The sequence below is a fragment of the Schistocerca americana genome, chromosome 5 (assembly GCF_021461395.2).
Source record: "Schistocerca americana isolate TAMUIC-IGC-003095 chromosome 5, iqSchAmer2.1, whole genome shotgun sequence".
Classification (NCBI taxonomy): Eukaryota; Metazoa; Arthropoda; class Insecta; order Orthoptera; family Acrididae; genus Schistocerca; species Schistocerca americana.
The window spans coordinates 415,456,790-415,477,906 of record NC_060123.1 but is presented as its reverse complement, the minus strand read 5'-3'; the positions used below and the strand labels follow the sequence as shown (position 1 = coordinate 415,477,906).

The following is a 21,117-nucleotide window of genomic DNA, read 5'->3' as shown; positions in this document are numbered from 1 at the left end:
ACACTGGACTGACATTCGGGAGGACAACGGTTCAATCCCGGTCCGACCATCCTGATTTAGGTTTTCCGTGATTTCCCTAAATCGCTCCAGGCAAATGCCGGGATGGTTCCTTTCAAAGGGCACGGCCGACTTCCTTCCCCGTCCTTCCCTAATCCGATGCGACCGACGACCTCGCTGTCTGATCTCCTTCCCCAACACAACCCCAACCCCTAGCAGTACAGGTAGAGTATTCCGTATGAAATCATGAAAACGTGCTCCATTGAGCTTAGGTGGAAGAACATGGGGCTCAATCAAGACATCACCAACAATGCCTGCCCAAACGTTCACAGAAAATCTGTGTTGATGACGTGATTGCACAATTGCGTGAGGATTCTCGTCAGCCCACACATGCTGATTGTGAAAATTTACAATTTGATCACGTTGGAATGAAGCCTCATCCGTAAAGAGAACATTTGCACTGAAATGAGGATTGACACATTGTTGGATGAACCATTCGCAGAAGTGTGCCCGTGGAGGCCAATCAGCTGCTGATAGTGGCTGCACACGCTGTACATGGTACGGAAACAACTCGTTCTCCCGTAGCACTCTCCATACAGTGACGTGGTCAACGTTACCTCGTACAGCAGCAACTTCTCTGACGCTGACATTAGGGTTATCGTCAACTGCACGAAGAATTGCCTCGTCCATTGCAAGTGTCGTCGTCGTTCTAGGTCTTCCCCAGTCGTGAGTCATAGGCTGGAATGTTCGGTGCTCTCTAAGACGCCGATCAACTGCTTCGAACGTCTTCCTGTCGGGACACCTTCGTTCTGGAAATCTGTCTCCATACAAACGTACCGCGCCAGGGCTATTGCCCCGTGCTAACCCATACATCAAATGGGCATCTGCCAACTCCGCATTTGTAAACATTGCACTGACTGCAAAACCACGTTCGTGATGAACACTAACCTGTTGATGCTACGTACTGATGTGCTTGATGCTAGTACTGTAGAGCAATGAGTCTTATGTCAACACAAGCACCGAAGTCAACATTACCTTCCTTCAATTGGGCCAACTGGCGGTGAATCGAGGAAGTACAGTACATACTGACGAAACTAAAATGTGCTCTAACATGGAAATTAAGCGTTTCCGGACACATGTCCACATAACACCTTTTCTTTATTTCTGTGTGAGGAATGTTTCCTGAAAGTTTGGCCGTACCTTTTTGTAACACCCTGTATAAGGTATATCGCGTATAAGTGCAGATATTTCTATTGCTGACTGAGGACGGTGTACTGAACAACGTTACATCAGTGTTTACGTCATTTGCAGACTAATAATTATAGCCATTACAAGTTGTATGTTTTTGGGTTGATTAGTACCTCCAGGTACATGTGGCAGGTAATTGGGAAGCAGGTCAGGTGTAAAAGTGTGGACGAATGAACTCAAAACGATGTGTCTGTACTGACAGGCATAGTCAACTTGGAAGTGCAGTGCGACCGTGCAGAAAACATCAGGTCGTAAGGCTTCTGACATGTTTGTGGAAAGACTGTTCGTCGCAGAGAAAAAGCAATCAGCACGCTGATGTCTGTACATGTCAAGGCATCATATATGAAAATGTTTGCGTTATGCCCATTACACACTGTATAGCTGCGAAAACAATGGGGCATAGCCACAGGGGCATTTTCAAAATCGCGTTACGTGACTTGTTGAGGTAGGCGCAAGAAGCTGGCGTGCCAAACTCACTGCGACTGTCAGGGATCGCTTTCTGTGCCCACTCGGCTATAGGAGTATATGTCAGGAGTGGTTTAAGGTGGAACGACCACATAATGGCAGCTACCGAAATGAGACTTTCAAACAACTAGCTAAACAGGTATTCCACCTACAAGGAATAGTGTTAACAAAACTATTATTAGAATAAATCTTTAGTATAGTTCATCGGTTTGGAATCCTTACCAGATTGAGTACATGAAAGACAAGGAAGATCTAAAGAAGTGCAAGGCAGTTCGTGATGAGATGGTTTGAGCAGCAGGAGACCATTGCTGAAATTTTCTACTAGCCAACAGAGATGCTGTACGCCATGGAGAACGTTACTCTCAATATCCCGAAAACCACAAGTCAAGAAACAAATTACCTCTTACAATGTACGTCTTGCGCAATGGCCACGATGGTAAGACTAGAGAAATTTGGAATTTTTCGAAGGGCTATCGACATCTTTCATTCCTTCGTACCTAATGCTGCGAATGGAATAGGGAGAGGGGCACACAGGTTCTTGTTAACTATGTACCCTTGACCACACAACATACGGTTGATTACGGCGCCCCGCACATCTGTGATGTAAATACTGTACTGTTTTCGCAAACGACTTCGAGCTAATTTGGTGAAATCAAATTACTTGTCTGTCTCTAATAGTGAAGTTTTCATCGAATATGTAATTGGAAATATGCTTTCTTCAGAATTCGTCTTAGGATGTTTTCGTCTGACAGTTTGCTTTGATAAAAAAAGAAACCCGGACAGTAATCTGGTTACCTATAGAAATTTCGACTAATGAATTATTTAATTTTCCGTAAATCGTTTCACATTTAAAGCCATTTTCTGATGACGTAAAGACTGAAACTATTCTTCGTTCATAGTGAATTGGACACACAGCAGCTACGTCGTTTGGACTTCTAAGTCAAAATTTGAGACTTTGGTATTTCGTTGCGTTCCCAAGGGGAAGTAAGGGAAATTTCAAAATTTGGCAGAAAATTGTGATGTCGCGTCCTGAATATCGCGTCCTAAATGTCAAAAATGCAAACTCGAAGCATGAGATAATTCGACTTCCAATCCCCTACCATCGATGCGGCTTAGAATCATGGTTCTCAGGTCTGGAGGATGGGCACAAAATCTACCACAGGAGACTGCAGATTGAGGACATTTTTTCTTATTTTTTGTTACATCACCATCACATTTTCAACTGCGAATTACTTGATAGAATCCACGGAAATGTGGCTACCTTTTATTGTACGCGACAAATAACTATGTTACAGAATAATAATTGTACCGGACTTTGTAGAATATCTTTAAAGGCTTTCAGAGATTAGCTGTAATTTTCAAACAAAATCGAACTTCCTTGTAATCTCTTTGACTTACGCGTACCGCTAGGAGTCATTAATGCAAATTAGTGGGAAGTTTCAGCGTCGTTATTTAGTAGGCATAAAGCCTCTATATATTTCACATTGAGTTTTAGAATTTCTGAGCCTACAGTAACACGATCTGTATGCAGAGTCGGCTCATAACTGGAGCTGATTAAATTACGACATCAAAGACATGTACCAGAAGCGAGAACATTTTATTCTGTGGGACCTCGTCTTTCGGAGCGGGGCAGGCTCCTTTGACGTTCAAATCATGGAATTTGTAAGCGACTCCTCACCAACATCTACGAAAGGAAAATTTTCAAGTTACTTGCTGCAGTCAAGACAAATCGAAAATTTCAATTATATTTTGCTCACAGACGCCGAAAAGTTTTTGATCTCTGATGAGAAAAGCTATTCCTTGACCGTCACTTTGTGTCCATAGAGGAAAGCTACTTGACTTGAAGTTTTCCTCATACATTTTTTGGCTTGTATGACGCATTGACTAGTGCGACAAGGATTCTTTACTGTAACGAAAATTTTAACTACAAATGATGAAAAAATAATACGCTTTGCCAATTACGATGAAAAAAGAAAGAACCGTGTTCTGAAGCTGTTACAAAAAGACTTTATCAGAGCTATAAGCGTCATCATTAGAATAGCAGAGTTCGACGCTCAAAACTTTTAGACAGATTAATTCATATTGAATGTCAGAAGCACATAAAACAGAGAATAAGACTTGTGGAATTACAATTTTTTGTGATTTTTTCTGGAGTGTTGTGAAAAATCCAGAAAGTGTGGTTTTATACGAAAAGTTTTCACTATGTTCAGCGTACAATACCCCAAAGCTTAAAACCAAAATCTATAGCATGTCATTCTCATTGATGTCGATGAATTCAAAAGCTCCTGTTTTTTCGACAAATACAGTATTTCATGAGGCGATTTCTGAGTTCTGATTTCCTTAGAATCTTCAGTAGCTGTTCCTACACAAGATTTTAGACATGAGATAACAGGCAAATTTATTATGTACAGAAATACTGAAGCAGTTAAGTTTTTGATGAAATAATGTACGTTGTGAAACTACATCCTAAAGTTTGATAAGACTAGTACAGTGATGTGGTACTTGCCAGTATTACACTGAAGTCTTTGGCAAAAAAATACGGAAAAATGAGGTTTATTTGAGGAGCAAGGCAGGCAGTACTTTGTAATTTGAGCTCCGTTGACATTGCGAGTAGCACGTAACTGGTCTCTGGCCGATACCATAGTTCTAAAATTTAGGAAAGTTTCGTTTTTTGCTACAATTCAAATGGAAGCATTAGCAGGAGTTACTGTACTTCTCTTTCCAACAGTCTGAAATGCCGTTAAAGTAATACATGTAAGAATGTAGTTATTTTAGTATCTCGTCCTATTATTTATGCATAAAATACTACCCATTTGTGTAGGATCGCATTTTGAAACCTTATTTACGTATCTTAAATTGTTTGTGATAAACGTGGGCTGTATGTTTACAATTGTTGCTTACTTGAAATGAGGGTTTTGTAGCGATGGACGGATAATGGCTGCATGTCTGATTGCGCAAATATGAGTCATGCCTGTAAAATGAAGTCTTAACACCAAGTCCTCCGTAGCGAAAACAAAAAAAAAGTAAAATATTTCAGGACCTCTTAATACTAAGCGAATAAATTATTTCAGTGCCACTCACTTCGGATTCTATTCAGCTCCGAGTGCAATTTCCAAGGAACTCAGGAGAATCTGTTGATTTAAAACAAATAAGGCAATACTATGATGGATTCTGTCCTACGAAAAACAATAGCTCCAAACAACTTTCTACAGCTTAAATGCAGCGAATTTCGCCAGGTACGTGTACAGCTTCTGATGCTGAGCAACAACGATCTCCATTTTCTCATTCACATTCTTGAATTCGATGCTTTAAAAGATGTATTTTGTAAGAAAGAGAAAAAGAATAATTGTGGTTCCGGCAGTGGTTCCAGATATGATTTCCCTTTGAACGGATATCTTCTCAGATATCTCGTAAAATATGTGGCAAAGCAATTCGAATCATTCATCGTATGGCATAAGATCGGTAGTGATCGTGTTTTTTGAAACTGTTCCCGTAGTTGATCTTATATTATTAGTTCTCTACATCCAACCGGTGTATTCTGAAAGTATGGATGTTCATCCCTGAACAAATATTTGTTACATACTCTTCTTTAGAAATCTAGTAAAATGATTTAATGAGTTCCTATTCATAAAAATACTCCACTAGTATTCCCACGTCACGTTGTCATTACGATTACATTGCTTGAGTCTCACTTTTCTTCCGAAGGAACCTCGTAATAGGTAATTAGAAAAATTGATGATTTTAAAGAAACACGAGGAAGTAATTTCTACACCCCACTGCGTCGAACAGTGCACCATTTTTTGTGAAAATTGCGGATTTCAGATTTGTTGTCATCGGACACGTAAATTTATTTTATGCAATACGCAGATCATACAGTCGCGCGTTTTAGTGCAAATCGGTTATTGTTAGCAAGATAGCAACAAGATATTCTACATATTTTGTGTTTGAGAGGCACAGCCTTTAGGTGTGATTCTGAACAATAACATGATGGGAACATCAGAGCGAGTATGAACTTCTTCGCTATGTTTGTTGGTTCATGCTCAGTTTTATGTCAAGGAAAAATAAAAGATCAACACAAGTTACTCATAAGGAGCGACATATGTACCAGATTATGCTATACGAATAGGCAGCAGAATAGCTTCTGGTCTGTCGTAGGGCATCTCTGTCTAGTGCTTTGACGATAACGGCGCTCATTATAACATAAATCTCTCCCAAACAGTTTTTCTAATAGCACTTTGTCACTTTTTTGATTGTTAAGCAAGCGTGAGAAATTTCCAGGAATGAGAGTAGGACTGCATATTGGTCCTTACTGGAATCGGAGGTCCACATGGTTCGTTGTGAATGTAAACTGAGAATTAATGTCGTTTTTTACAAGAGATTCATTGCGCTGTCGCTATTCCATATCTTAGGGAGACAATGTCTGTCACCTATAGTGATAGAATGTTTCCAAAATTAAGTTATATGAGTGACATTTTGGCATGCTGCACCTCGTGAGTTGATAAGACGAAAGGTCAGATTGCCTTCTCACGTACAAACGTAATTTCCCCTGTAAAGATTTCTTATTGTGTGCCCGTGCCACCTGCTAGGCATACAGTGTGCTGTGTTATTAGTATGACAACCTGCTTGTGCATAGAGTTAACCACTTTCAGCAAAATTAGCTGATTCTCATTTCTCCGCGATTTTATTTGGGTGGAGAGCTGGCAGGCCGTGGCATGCGGTTGACGTTTGCGCAACGCCGCTATCGATGTTCACCTCGGGAATCAACGGTGCGATGCACTTCTCCCTTAGAAACATACGACTAATTCACAAAATTTTCGTTTTAACAAATACTGCCTCGCCTGAACTGAAAACCAGTAACTAACCCGCGTCGCAAGTCACAGATATTCTTGTTTCGTCCGCAGCAGCACTGAGCGAAGTGCGATCTGAAAACTTGCGCCTTTTTGTGGATTATTTCACCATTGAAACACATCACGAGACATAAATCATGAGCTACGTTTAGTCTATTAGATGGTCACATTAATGTTCCACGTACGCTGTCTTAATAAATAGTAACTAACTTGTCTGGCATTATCATTTTCATTCCGACGGTGAACAAACTTGCCTGTGCTGATTGACAGTTCTGTATAGAGTTTCAGAGGTTTCCCTTGGCTGTAAGAATGGTATCAGAGCTGTCTCCAATAATCCGCTACAAATTAATTCCTAGCTGGAAGATATACTCGTACGTGCACAGTCATAGAGTTCTGTTTATCATCTTTTAAAAAAATAAATTTACATACGAGGGAAGATAGGAAAGTAAAGTACAATAATTTTATCACCAAAAAGTTTAACAGGTAACGAAATATAAAAATTGCAAATGAATTTACGTCTTTCACCTGTTTTATACATAGTCACCAACGTTTTCAGCACATTTCTCCCATCGTGGTACCAATTTCAATATGCTCTGTTCGAAGAAGTCCTTTTAGCTGGAGTATACCCATCTGCGGACTTTCACTTCCGCATCTGTCGCAAAGCGATAGCCGGCCAGGAATTTCTTCACGGGGCCAAACAGATGAAAGGCTAACGGTGCAAAGTGTGGAGTGTATGGTGGATGCTAAAGAACCTCCCACCAAAATTTGGCGATTTTCTCGCGAACAGGACCAGCAACATGGGAGCGAGTATTGTTATGAAGAAGTTTGACACAGTCAGCGTTAATGTTTTGTCGTTTGTCACGTAGGTCACGACGGAATATAACCAAGGTTTTAATACAGTCTGCAGCATTCTCAGTGTTCCCGTGTTCAGCAAAGTCCACCAATAATACTCCAAGCGTATCCTAGAACACTGTCACAAACAGTTTTATAGCAGACTGACTCAGTCTGGATATTTTTCGAACTGGGGAACCATCGTGTTTCCATTCCTCATAAGTCTTCTCGGTTTCGGGCGTGTAGTGGCACGCCCCACGTCCCATCACAAGTGGTGATTCCTTTCAGACAGTCATGACCTTCTGCAGCTCATTGCGTCAACTGATCCAAGTTTGTCATCATTCGGTGATCCTTGCAGTTGTCTGTCAGTTTCTTAGGCACCCAGCGAGCACTAACTTTACGATATTTCACCTTGTCATGAACAGTGTAGTACACCGCACGATAGCAAATGTTGAACTGCTGTGATAAGATTCGGAGGTGCCCACGCAGATCGTTCAAAATTGATGCCTCAATTGCTTCGACGTTTTGCAGAGTTGCAGCTCTTCCTAGCCGCCAGAACGTGGCGAATCTCTGAGTTTCACATGACCCTCCTGGAAGAATTCACAACTTCTGGAGGAATTGCTACGGTTCACAGCCGTCGTCCTACCCGCCACGCATGTTCCTGTGAATTCCACTCGGCTTAATGCCCTTTGGTCCCCACAAATATCGAACTACGCTTCGTAGCTCTTCGCCAGTTGACGACAGTAACATGCGCACCATGTTTGTTTCGTAGTGCAGGCCCCTCTCGCTGTAGCTGCACATGAAAACAAAATACTCTGTGTAGCGCAAAGTTCAAACTATATCGTCGTGAAATTTCAACATTCCAGATACAATACCAGGGGAAAACTAAAATTATTGTGAGATACTTCCCGATCCTTCCTCGTTTAGCAATGATTGAGAAAAATCAGGACATCCGGCCGTCTGCAGGCACTGTTATAAATCAACGGTGAGGGCTGAAAATTTGTGCCGGACCGGGACTCGAACCCGGATGCTCCGCTTCTCTAGAATGGATGCGTTGACAGCATCGGTTATCCCGACACATTTCCCCTCCCACCAAAATTCTCAACATGTCTAGCGCGTATAGCGCCTCTGTCTATAGCCCCACTCTTCGTATTGCTAAGTCCCGCATAGAATCGGAATATTTGTTGCATCCTTTGTCTGCAGCGCTGATATACATTAAAATCCCCGTTGCTTAGAGGAGCCAAAACAAAATGGCGCAGCCCTTTGATAAAGTGGAAGAGCGCGCGGTTATTCGTTTTCTGGAAGCATGCAGCAACAAAAAACCATCATACGACGTGGTGGTCAGGTGGTGCAGACGCTTCCAGCGTGGTCAAACAAATATCTGAACGACGAAGCATGAAGTGGTAGATGATCTCTCGATGAAGAATCGGGAACCGCAAGGGAAGTGGAAGCTCTCGAGCTCGAAGATCGGCGTATCACAATGGAGGCGATAGCGGAAAAGAGTCAAAACCAGTTACAGATCAGTTTTCAGCATCTTGTACTACACTTTAAATTTGATAAAGTTCACCTCTCGCTGGGTTCCGCGACAGCACACAGCAGAAATCTTGTTGTGGTTTCAGCTCAATTTAGATGACTGCTTTAGCCTGTTAATCACCGTCGACAAGTGATGGGTATATTACTATGACCCCGAGATAGAGAAGAAAATGCAAGCAGTGGTAACAAATGGATTCTACCACCGCTGAAAAAGGTGATGCTGAGTGTTTTATAGGACTGCCATGGGGTGGTGCCAACAGAATGTACTCATAAGGGACAAAATGACGCAGGAGCATTCTATAAAGCAGTCCTGACGAGTCTAAGGGAAGCTGTCAGGGCGAAGCGTCGCGGGAAAGTGTCCAAGGGCGTGATTTTGTTGCTGTGTCTTCATACTCCGCCCTCGGATGAAGATACCATTGCGTAGCAAGCATTTCCATTGTGACGGTGAGGTGATTGTTCTAGGTGTAAAGTTCCTTGAACAACCGAAATGCGAAGTTCAACAGCCAAATCTCCACCAAGTCATCCATCGTTAGGAGCCAAGTGTTACAGAAGCAGGATGAACAGAGAAGGACAAACTCCATCATCCAGTTTCACGTACGCAACTTCCGTGTTTGGATATTGTAACAAGACTGTATGACTACTCGTCGTAAATATCACACCCATTTGTGTATATACAGGGTGGCCCATTGATAGTGACCGGGCCAAATATCTGACGAAATAAACATCAAACAAAAAACTACAAAGAACGAAACTCGTCTAGCTTGAAATGGGAAACCAGATGGCCCTATGGTTGGCTGGCTAGATGGCGCTGCCATAGGTCAAAGGGATATCAACTGCATTTTTTAAAATAGGAACACCTAATTTTTATTACATATTCGTGTAGTACGTAAAGAAATATGAATGTTTTAATTGGACCACTTTTTTCGCTTTGGGATAGATGGCGCTGTAATAATCACAAACGTATAAGTACGTGGTATCACGTAACATTCCGCCAGTGCGGACGGTATTTGCTTCGTGATTCATTACCCGTGTTAAAATGGGCCGTTTGCCAATTTCGGAAAAGGTCGATATGATGTTGATGTATGGCTATTGTGATCAAAATGCCCAACGGGCGTTTGCTATGTATGCTGCTCGGTATCCTGGACGACATCATCCAAGTGTACGAACCGTTCGCCGGATAGTTACGTTATTTAAGGAAACAGGAAGTGTTCAGCCACATGTGAAACGTCAACCACGACCTGCAACAAATGATGATGATCAAGTAGGTGTTTTAGCTGCTGTCGCGGCTAATCCGCACATCAGTAGCAGACAAATTGCGCGAGAATCGGGAATCTCAAAAATGTCGGTGTTGAGAATGCTATATCAACATTGATTGCATCCGTACCATCTATGCACCAGTAATTGCATGGCGACGACTCTGAACGTCGTTTACAGTTCTGCCTCTGGGCACAAGAGAAATTACGGGACTATGACAGATTTTTGTGCGCGTTCTATGTAGCGATGAAGCGTCATTCACCAACAGCGGTAACGTAAACAGGCATAATATGCACTATCGAGCAACGGAAAATCCACGATGGCTGCGGCAAGTGGAACATCAGAGACCTTGGCGGGTTAATGTATGGTGCGGCATTATGGGAGGAAGGATAATTGGCCTCCATTTTATCGATAGCAATCTAAATGGGTGCAATGTATGCTGATTTCCTACGTAATGTTCTACCGATGTTACTACAAGATGTTTCACTGCATGACAGAATGGCGATGTACTTCCAACATGATGGATGACCGGCACATAGCTCGCGTGCAGTTCAAGCCGTATTGAATAATATATCTCATGACAGTTGGAATGGTCGTCGAAGCACCAGATCTGCCGTCCCCGGATTTCTTTCTGTGGGGAAGGTTGAAGGGTATTTGCTATCGTGATCCACCGTAACGCCAGACAACATGCGTCAGCGCATTGTCAATGCATGTGCGAACATTACAGAAAGCGAACTACTCGCTGTTGAGAGGTATGTAGTTCCCCTTTTTGCCAAATGCATTGAGCTTGACGGACATCATTTTGAGCATTTATTGCATTAATGTGGTATTTACAGGAATCACGCTGTAACAGCATGCGTTCTCAGAAATGATAAGTTCACAAAGGCACATGTATCACATTGGAACAACCGAAATAAAATGTTCAAACGTTCCTAAGCTCCGTATTTTAATTTAAAAAACCTACCTGTTACCAACTGCTCGTCTAAAATTGCTAGCCATATGTTTGTGACTATTACAGCGCCATCTATCACAAAGCGAAAAAAGTGGCCCAAATAAAACATTCATATTTCTTTACGTACTACACGACTATGTAATAAAAATGGGGGTTCGTATTTTAAAAAAAACGCAGTTGATATCCGTTTGACCTATGGCAGCGCCATCTAGCGGGCCAGCCATAGCGCCATCTGGTTTCCCCCTTCAAGCTAGACAAGTTTCGTTCTTTGTAGTTTTTTCGTTTGACCCTTATTTCGTGAGATATTTGACCCGGTCACGATCAGTGGATCACCCTGTATATGCTTCACAACAAATTACTAAACATTTCGTCTTTTCGTGCTCCAAGATTTTCTTGCTGTCCAGTTGAATCTGGCCCAGGGTTGATTCCTTGCCATACTAACCATACAGCAATTGAAATAGTCATTCAAACGATATTTTTAAAATTTAGACTGTTAATTGTAAAAAAATGGTGGGCATTACGGAGTTTTTGCTATTATTTTAGGAGTCAGCACTTTAAAAACCACACATAGGACTCTTAAGCTACAAGATTTTTCCATTATTGGTCAATACAGGGTGGTCCATTGATAGTGACGGGGCCAAATATCTCACGAAATAAGCGTCAAACGAAAAAACTACAAAGAACGAAACTTGTCTAGCTTGAAGGGGGAAACCAGATGGCGCTATGGATGGCCCGCTAGATGGCGCTGCCATGGGTCAAACGGATATCAACTGCGTTTTTTAAAAATACGAACCCCCATTTTTATTACATAGTCGTGTAGTACGTAAAGAAATATGAATGTTTTAGTTGGACCACGTTTTTCGCTTTGTGATAGGTGGCGCTGTAACAGTCACAAACATATAGCTCACAATTTTACACGAACAGTTGATAACAGGTAGGTTTTTTAAATTCAAATTCAGAACGTAGGTACGTTTGAACATTTTATTTCGGTTGTTCCAATGTGATAAATGTACCTTTGTGAACTTATCATTTCTGAGAACGCATGCTGTTACAGCGTGATTCCTGTAAATACCACATTAATGCAATAAATGCTCAAAATGATGTCCGTCAAGCTCAATGCATTTGGAAATACGTGTAACGACATTTCTCTCAACAGCGAGTAGTTCGCTTTCCGTAATGTTTGCACATGCATTGACAATGCGCTGACGCATGTTGTCTGGCGTTGTCGGTGGATCACGATACTAAATACCCTTCAGCCTTCCCCACAGAAAGAAATCCGGGGACGTCAGATCCGGTGAACGTGCGGGCCATGGTATGGTGCTTTGATGACCAATCCACCTGTAATGAAACATGCTATTCAATACCGCTTCAACCGCACGCGAGGTATGTGCCAGACATCCATCATGTTGCAAGTACATCGCCATTCTGTCATGCAGTGAAACATCTTGTAGTAACTTCGGTAGAACATTACGTAGGAAATCAGCATACATTGCACCATTCAGATTGCCATCAATAAAATGGGGGCCAGTTATCCTTCCTTCCCATAATGCCGCACCATACATTAACCCGCCAAGGTCGCTGATGTTCCACTTGTCGCAGCCATCGTAGATTTTCCGTTGCCCAATAGTGCATATTATGCCGGTTTACGTTACCGCTGTTGGTGAATGACGCTTCGTCGCTAAATAGAACGCGTGCAAAAAATCTGTCATCGTCCCGTAATTTCTCTTGTGCCCAGTGGCAGAACTGTACACGAAGTTCAAAGTCGTCGCCTTGCAATTCCTGGTGCATAGAAATATGGTACGGGTGCAATCGATGTTGATGTAGCATTCTCAACACCGACGTTTTTGAGTTTCTCGATTCTCGCGCAGTTTGTCTGCTATCGATGTGCGGATTAGCCGCGACAGCAGCTAAAACACCTACTTGATCATCATCATTTGTTGCAGGACGTGGTTGACGTTTCACATGTGGCTGAACATTTTCTGTTTCCTTAAATAACGTAACTATCCGGCGAACGGTTCGGACACTTGGATGATGTCGTCCAGGATACCGAGCAGCATACATAGCAAACGCCCGTTGGGCATTTTGATCACAATAGCCATACATCAACATCATATCGACCTTTTCCGCAATTGGCAAACGGCCCATTTTAACACGGGTAATGAATCACGAAGCAAATACCGTCCGCACTGGCGGAATGTTACGTGATACCACGTACTTATACGTTTGTGATTATTACAGCGCCATCTATCCCAAAGCGAAAAAAGTGGTCCAATTAAAACATTCATATTTCTTTACGTACTACACGAATATGTAATAAAAATTAGGTGTTCCTATTTTAAAAAATGCAGTTGATATCCCTTTGACCTATGGCAGCGCCATCTAGCCAGCCAACCATAGCGCCATCTGGTTTCCCATTTCAAGCTAGACGAGTTTCGTTCTTTGTAGTTTTTTGTTTGATGCTTATTTCGTCAGATATTTGGCCCCGTCACTATCAATGGACCAACCTGTATAATTCACGGCTTTTTTCGGTAATCTATTTCGAGATACGTTTTTAAAATGTTCTCCTGTTTTCTATTGCTTGTTATTATTACGCTAGCAATTGAGTTCATGCTGAGTTGTTAACTAATATCGAAATTTCATGACCTGCTTAATAAAGTATATTACAGAGTTTGCAACAAAGTTTCTCCGGGTACGTGACTGCGTCGTCGCGTTATTCCATACACCAGGGTTTCGACCACTGTTGCATGTCCCCTTCATCATGGTGATATGGTTACTAGTGCCACGTTCATGTCGTATGTAGAGTAATTTCGTCCGGCTTCTAGAGTCAGTTTGTCAAGAACGTCGCTGAACTACGTTCTTTAGTGTATAGCAAGAGTGGGGAATCGTTATGTGCCGTCCTTTATTGATATAATTTATTTTAATTCCTCGTTGCCTTCTCCCTTATTGTCGAAGCTCGGTTGAATACATGAATGAGCATTTAAGAATGGATTTGCGATCACGGAACTGGTGGGGAAAAAAAGAAATGAAAACGAAGTATCCCGTCAGTCCAAAAAGTTTCGAGACTGGATTAGTAAAATACAGAGAAAAGTTAAGATGACGGTTTTAAGGCTTCGATTGTTCTACATAGCCTCGCTTCAGTAGAGTACAATGCACAGAATGTTCATACAGCCATGTGAAACCATCAGAATAGTCTTTTTGTGGGACGTCGCTCAACTGAAACGTCACGTTGGATTGAAGGTCGGTCGTGTTGTCTAAGCGATGACCCTTGATGTGAACATGACGTTCGGTCGTATAACTGGAGAAATTTATTGAAGATTTAAACTGCAGTGGAGGTCTACACTCACACATATATCAAAAGTGTTACTTAATAATTTCATTTCTGTCGAATGAGTATTCTTCTTACATTTTTCGGAATTTGTATTCGTTTCTGAATAGTGGGACTTGAAGTGACATTTCACTGTAAATTATAATGTGTATACAGGGTGTTACAAAAAGGTACGGCCAAACTTTCAGGAAACATTCCTCACACACAAATAAAGGAAAGATGTTATGTGGACATGTGTCCGGAGACGCTTAATTTCCATGTTAGAGCTCATTTTAGTTTCGTCAGTATGTACATTCCAGCCTATGGCTCGCGACTGGGGAAGACCTAGAACGACGAGGACACCTGCAATGGACGAGGCAATTCATCGTGCAGTTGACGATAACCCTAATGTCAGCGTCAGAGAAGTTGCTGCTGTACAAGGTAACGTTGACCACGCCACTGTATGGAGAGTGCTACGGGAGAACCAGTTGTTTCCGTACCATGTACAGCGTGTGCAGGCACTATCAGCAGCTGATTGGCCTCCACGGGTACACTTCTGCGAATGGTTCATCCAACAATGTGTCAATCCTCATTTCAGTGCAAATGTTCTCTTTACGGATGAGGCTTCGAGGAGGAGGAGGAGGAGATAAGTGTTTAACGTCCCGTCGACAACGAGGTCATTAGAGACGGAGCGCAAGCTCGGATGATGGAAGTATGGGGACGGAAATCGGCCGTGCTCTTTCAAAGGAACCATCCCGGCATTTGCCTGAAGCGATTTAGGGAAATCACGGAAAACCTAAATCAGGATGGCCGGAGACGGGATTGAACCGTCGTCCTCCCGAATACGAGTCCAGTGTGCTAACCACTGCGCCACCTCGTTCGGTGATGAGGCTTCATTCCAACGTGATCAAATTGTAAATTTTCACAATCAACATGTGTGGGCTGACGATAATTCTCACGCAATTGTGCAAACACGTCATCAACACAGATTTTCTGGAACGTTTGGGCAGGCATTGTTGGTGATGTCTTGATTGGGCCCCATGTTCTTCCACCTACGCTCAATGGAGCACGTTATCATGATTTCATACGGGATAGTCTACCTGTGCTGCTAGAACATGTGCCTTTACAAGTACGACACAACATGTGGTTCATGCACGATGGAGCTCCTGCACATTTCAGTCGAAGTGTTCGTACGCTTCTCAACAATAGGTTCGGTGATCGATGGATTGGTAGAGGCGGACCAATTAAATGGCCTCCACGCTCTCCTGACCTCAACCCTCTTGACTTTCATTTATGGGGGCGTTTGAAAGCTCTTGTCTACGCAACACCGGTACCAAATGTAGAGACTCTTCGTGCTCGTATTGTGGACGGCTGTGATACAATACGCCATTCTCCAGGGCTGTATCAGCGCATCAGGGATTCCACGCGACGGAGGGTGGATGCATGTATCCTCGCTAACGGAGGACATTTTGAACATTTCCTGTAACAAAGTGTTTGAAGTCACGCTGGTACGTTCTGTTGCTGTGTGTTTCCATTCCACGATTAATGTGATTTGAAGAGAAGTAACAAAATGAGCTCTAACATGGAAAGTAAGCGTTTCCGGACACATAACATATTTTCTTTCTTTGTGTGTGAGGAATGTTTCCTGAAAGTTTGGCCGTAACTTTTTGTAACACCCTATGCTTTCATATATACTTCTGAACATGTTCAACTTTTCATGCAATTTTATATCAGTCTCACAAGAAATGTTATCATGATTATCATAATAAATATATGAATGAAATCTAACATTGCAAATATTTGTATTTTTTGTCATCTGTTATTTTATCTTCAGTGTCTGTTTCTTGTTGTTAACAACATGTCCTTCAATCACATTATCTTTGGTTTGTCGAGAGAACTTTTAAGACAATGTGCATTTGCTATCGTATTTTATATAAAAATTGTGCATTCCACCTCAGTTACACTATCATCAATAATGAATACAGCGCTGAATAGCATAACAAGTATTGAAATCATACAGTGTAGGCTTTCACCGCCGGTATTGTCTTCACTTAAAACTTCCGTGCTGATAGGCCGTGGTCGAAGTATAAAACTCTCCCCTGACGTTTCGTCTCCCGCAGCCCGGAAGTTTTAAGTGTATAAATTATTGAAATATTGCCTCCCCCCTCCCCCCGTTAAAGAAATATCCAGGTGAGCCTTCTGTTTTCGGGTTCTGGTTCGTCGACCATGAACAGGGATTGCTTCACAATGATACTGAAAACGCTCGAGGTGTTAGGCATGATTCCGGAGGGAACAGATTGTGGAAATCCACGGGAACCCGTTTCATCCCCGTTACAGAGCTTCGAAAATAGGGGGTCCAATCAGCCGGTAACCTCCCTCTCTCCCCCTTAGCCCTCCTCTACCTCCTAACAGAACTTATCACTCTCTCAAATACTGAAATGTTACTGATTCAGAAGTATAACGAAGATCTTAAGTAATAAGAACCAACAGATGAGTGATCTCTATGTATTGCTCAGGTGACCTAAATTCGCTGGACTTCTTTTTCTTTAGAGATTTCAGAAATGTTGTTTATTAATCAGATAAGGACTAAGTTGCCACGATACATACAAGTGTGAAAATAATATTAAATGAAAAACGCTTTTCCAATGTGCTGCAAAATTATATTTACTTATTCCTGGCCCCAGTTCTAGACCAAATATAATTTTGCAGAACATTTGGAAAGTGTTTCCTGTTTAATATTGTTCTCACCTTCTCACGCCTCTCTAGTATTGCCCCCCTTTCATGTCTTTGGACTCTTCAGCATAACTTGCAGATAACATTTCAGTCCGTGTATTTCATCTCTGATAATTTCAGAATAACAAAGAGTATGAAAGATGTCTACATTGTATCCATGTCAGTTTGCGTGACGGAAGTTCTGTTTTATGCATTGCTTTTGTCGGACGCTGCACCACCTGGCCACCAACTCACGACTCTGTAGCGTTAATGAGAGTTTTTCAGAATGATCGCTGGCGCCAAGGAGACGAACGTGAATAGGATGCTGTACAAACGGAAGTGGCGGGTAGAGAAGAATGAAAGTAGCAAACAATCCTAATAAACATAGGTATATGCTCAGGTGAAGTTATACCGATGCTGCAACACTGTTAATGTCTCATGCTGCTTTTGCTTCGAAACATCGAAAGTGAGGCGAACATTTCAAAGTGATGAACCTCGTTTGACTATCATCGTTCTGGATATCTTTAAGTACTGATAAATAGCGTTTCGACAGCAGGTAACTAGGAAGGGAACTCCAGGCAACATTGCTAAAATCTTTTTCTGAATTTATAAGTGACGTAAACGTTGAAAATTATTTCTTGTCTGAATTGTTACCTGTGAGTCTTCCTCTGAGTTTCATAATGTACAGTGATGAAGATGACGATAAACGATATTCATAGGTTTATCGGGAGGCAACGGTCCTCGTATTTTCGAAACTCAGCAGCAGAATTGGACGATGTTCGGGACATGGTTTCCAGCTATCAATGTGCTCCTCTGGGTGCCTTATTCAACACCTCCTAGTTATTCGGTATCATTTCTAAACACCGGCTATATCAAAGTGTTTGTATCAGGCTGCATCGTTGTCTGACCCTTTCATATGCGGGAAATTTAGATGTTAAAAACTTGAATAAATCTCATTGATTTGTATGAAGGACACCTGTGAAAGAGCTTAAAAAAGAACCAGAAGGTGAGAAATATAGTCGGTAGACGCCGGAGCGGAACGTGGAAGGTGTGGAGCGCGAGGGGCGGCGCGCTTGCGGCTGCGGCTGCGGCGGCGGCAGCGGTAACAGCCGCTAGTTATAGGCCGGCGGAGCGGAAGGAGTGCCTGACCTAGCGTGAGCTTCTCCCCGGAGTCAGGCGGCAGCGTGAAGCCCAGCAGCGCCATGCTCGAGATGAGCACGCACGGCACGATCAGGTTGAAGAAGTAGTACAGCGTGCGCCGGCGGATCTGGATCGTGAACGTCACGTCCACGTACGGCTCCGGGCAGCACTGGTACACGATCGTATTCTTCTTCCCGGGCATACCTGTGCAAACAGACACATCACTCATTTCATGAAATCACACTTTCTATCTTATTCAGAGTCACAGCGGGCGGTCAAAAAGCTTGCGTTTGAGGGCGTTCAACAGCGTATATGCAACGTAGCGCGACTACGATGCGGGTGTACGCGGAGGTGCCAAAAGTCGCAGGATACCTCCAGACAACGTGTCGGAGCTACTTTTTACCGGCGTAGTGCAGGCGTCCGACATGGCGCGGACTCAACAAGTCGGTGGAAGTCCATGTACGAGGGCGAGTCAAATGAAAACCTTAAATTTGTAATAACAAATCGAAATTTCGCGCCGTTATCCTGTAAGTTGGTAAGCGCGCTACAAACAGCGTGCAGAATGGCCTGTAGGTGGCATCATAGTGCAGATGCACACATACCGTCGCAGTATCAGTATAAAGATGGTCGCCCCACTTGCGACTTGCACCAGAGAGAACAGCGTTCTGTTATTCGGTTTTTGCTTAGTGAATATCTGAAACCTACTGAAATTCATCGACGAATGAAGGTTCAGTACGGTAATGCATGTTTGTCACAGCAGCAAGTCTACAAATGGAGTAGGAAGTTTGCAAATGGCGTGACTATACTGAAATATGCCCCTCGTCCAGATCAGGCACAACGAGTTGTGACTCCACAGAACACTGCAGCAGTTGAAGCCATAGTGGAGGAAAACCGCCGAGTGACACTGAATGACATTGCAGCATGTTTACAGATTAGTCATGGGTCAGCACACCACATTGTGCATGATGTGCTCCAGTTGCACAAAGCGTCTGGAAGATGGGTGCCACGGCAGCTGACTCCTGAAATGAGAGAACGACGTGTTGATGCTTGTGAAGAACTTCGGCGCTTTGAACGAGAAGGTGATGGCTTCCTCGTGAGAATTGTTTCTGGGGACGAAACCTGGGTTCACTTCCACCAACTGGAAACGAAGAGAGCTAGCAAGGAATGGCGCCATTCCTCATCACCAAGTGATTTCCATATGTTTGGACCACTCAGAGACGCAATGGGAGGAAAGAAGTTCCGTTCTGGTGAAGAGGTACGCCAAGCGGTGCATGAGTGGTTGTGCGGACTACCAAAAGAATTTTTTTCTAAAGGAATTTATGCACTTTGTAAGCGCTGGAGGACTTGCATTGAGTGTGGGGGAGATTTTGTTGAAAAGTGATACAGCTTTGTACCACTTCTGCACAATAAATAATATTAAAAAAATATTTAAGGTTTTCATTTGACTTACCCTCGTAGGAATACTGAGACATACTGCTTCTGTAGCCGTCCACAATTGCGAAAATGTTGCCGGTGCAGGAATTTGTGCACAAAGTGACCCCTCGACTATGTCCCATAAATTTTCGATGGGATTCATGTCGGGTGATCTGAGTGGCCAGATCATTCACTGGAATTGTCCGGAAAGTTTTTCAAACTAGTAGCGAACAAATTTTGCCCGGTGACATGGTGCATTGCCATCCATATAATTTGCTTCGTTGTTTGGAAACATGACGCCCATGAACGGCTGCAAATGCTCTGCAAGTAACCGCCCATAACCATTTCCAGTCAGTGATCGGTTCAGTTGGACCAGAGGGCACAGACCATTACACGGAAATACAGTGAACACCATTGTGGAACCACCACCAGCATGCACAGTGCCTTGTTGACAACCTGGGTCCGTGGCTTCGTGGGGTCTGCGCCACACTCGAACCAGGCCATCAGCTGTTACAAACAGAAATCGAGATTCATCTGATCACGCCACGATTTTCTAATCATCTAGGTTCCAACTGCAATGGTCACGAGAGCAGGAGAGTCGCCGAAGGCGATGTCGTGCTGTTAGCAAACGAACTCTTGTCGGTGGTCTGCTTTGTTTTTGTTTTGTTTTAGGGCGACGCACCCAAGTCAAAACTATAGAACCCGAAGACAGAGAGGAGTTAAAAACGACTACACGTCAATCCTAGTTGTCATACGAGAAGACAGCTAAAAACAGGGACGTGGAGAAAGGACTACAAAAGATAACATACAGAAGCGGAGGTCCAAAACTAAAAATTAAATGGCCTTCTCCATATTGCTGTGACGGTTAAAAAGTAAAACGCGATCGTCAACACACGCGTCGTTTGCTAAAACGGCCGATAACTCAGACGGTACGTCCAAGCGAATACGTAAACTGTCAAAAAATAGACATTCCGTCAGGAAGTGGCGGACAGTTAAAACTTTGGCGCAATGTGTACAAAGTGATGGGGGGAGCGCCACTTATTAAATGACGATGGCTAGAAAGGCAGTGCCCAATACGCAACCTAGTTACAATGACCTCCGCCGGCCGCGGTGGCCTTGCGGTTCTAGGCGCTTCAGTCCGGAACCGCGTGACTGCTACGGTTGCAGGTTCGAATCCTGCCTCGGGCATGGATGTGTGTGATGTGCTTAGGTTAGTCAGGTTTAAGTAGTTCTAAGTTCTAGGGGACTGGAGACCTCAGATGTTGAGTCCCATAGTGCTCAGAGCCATTTTACAATGACCTCCTCCCGGCGGGAAGGCCATGAGATCGTCCAAGCCACTGGGAGAGGCTTAATAATCCTGAGCTTATTCCCACGAAGGGAGGACCGATGGCGATGTCAAAGGTACACCACCTCCTGACAGA

The 21,117-nt window shown here is 43.1% G+C and overlaps 1 protein-coding gene across 1 annotated transcript in view; it reads right to left on the bottom strand.

Annotated features, from left to right (window-relative positions):
- Positions 1 to 21,117, bottom strand: part of LOC124616408 (neuronal acetylcholine receptor subunit alpha-7-like) — a 330,693-nt gene that overhangs the window by 97,090 nt on the left and 212,486 nt on the right. Inside the window, exon 6 of the mRNA XM_047144712.1 lies at positions 18,293 to 18,487. Within this exon, the coding sequence (XP_047000668.1) occupies positions 18,293 to 18,487 (195 nt within the window). The remainder of the gene's footprint in view (positions 1 to 18,292; positions 18,488 to 21,117) is intronic.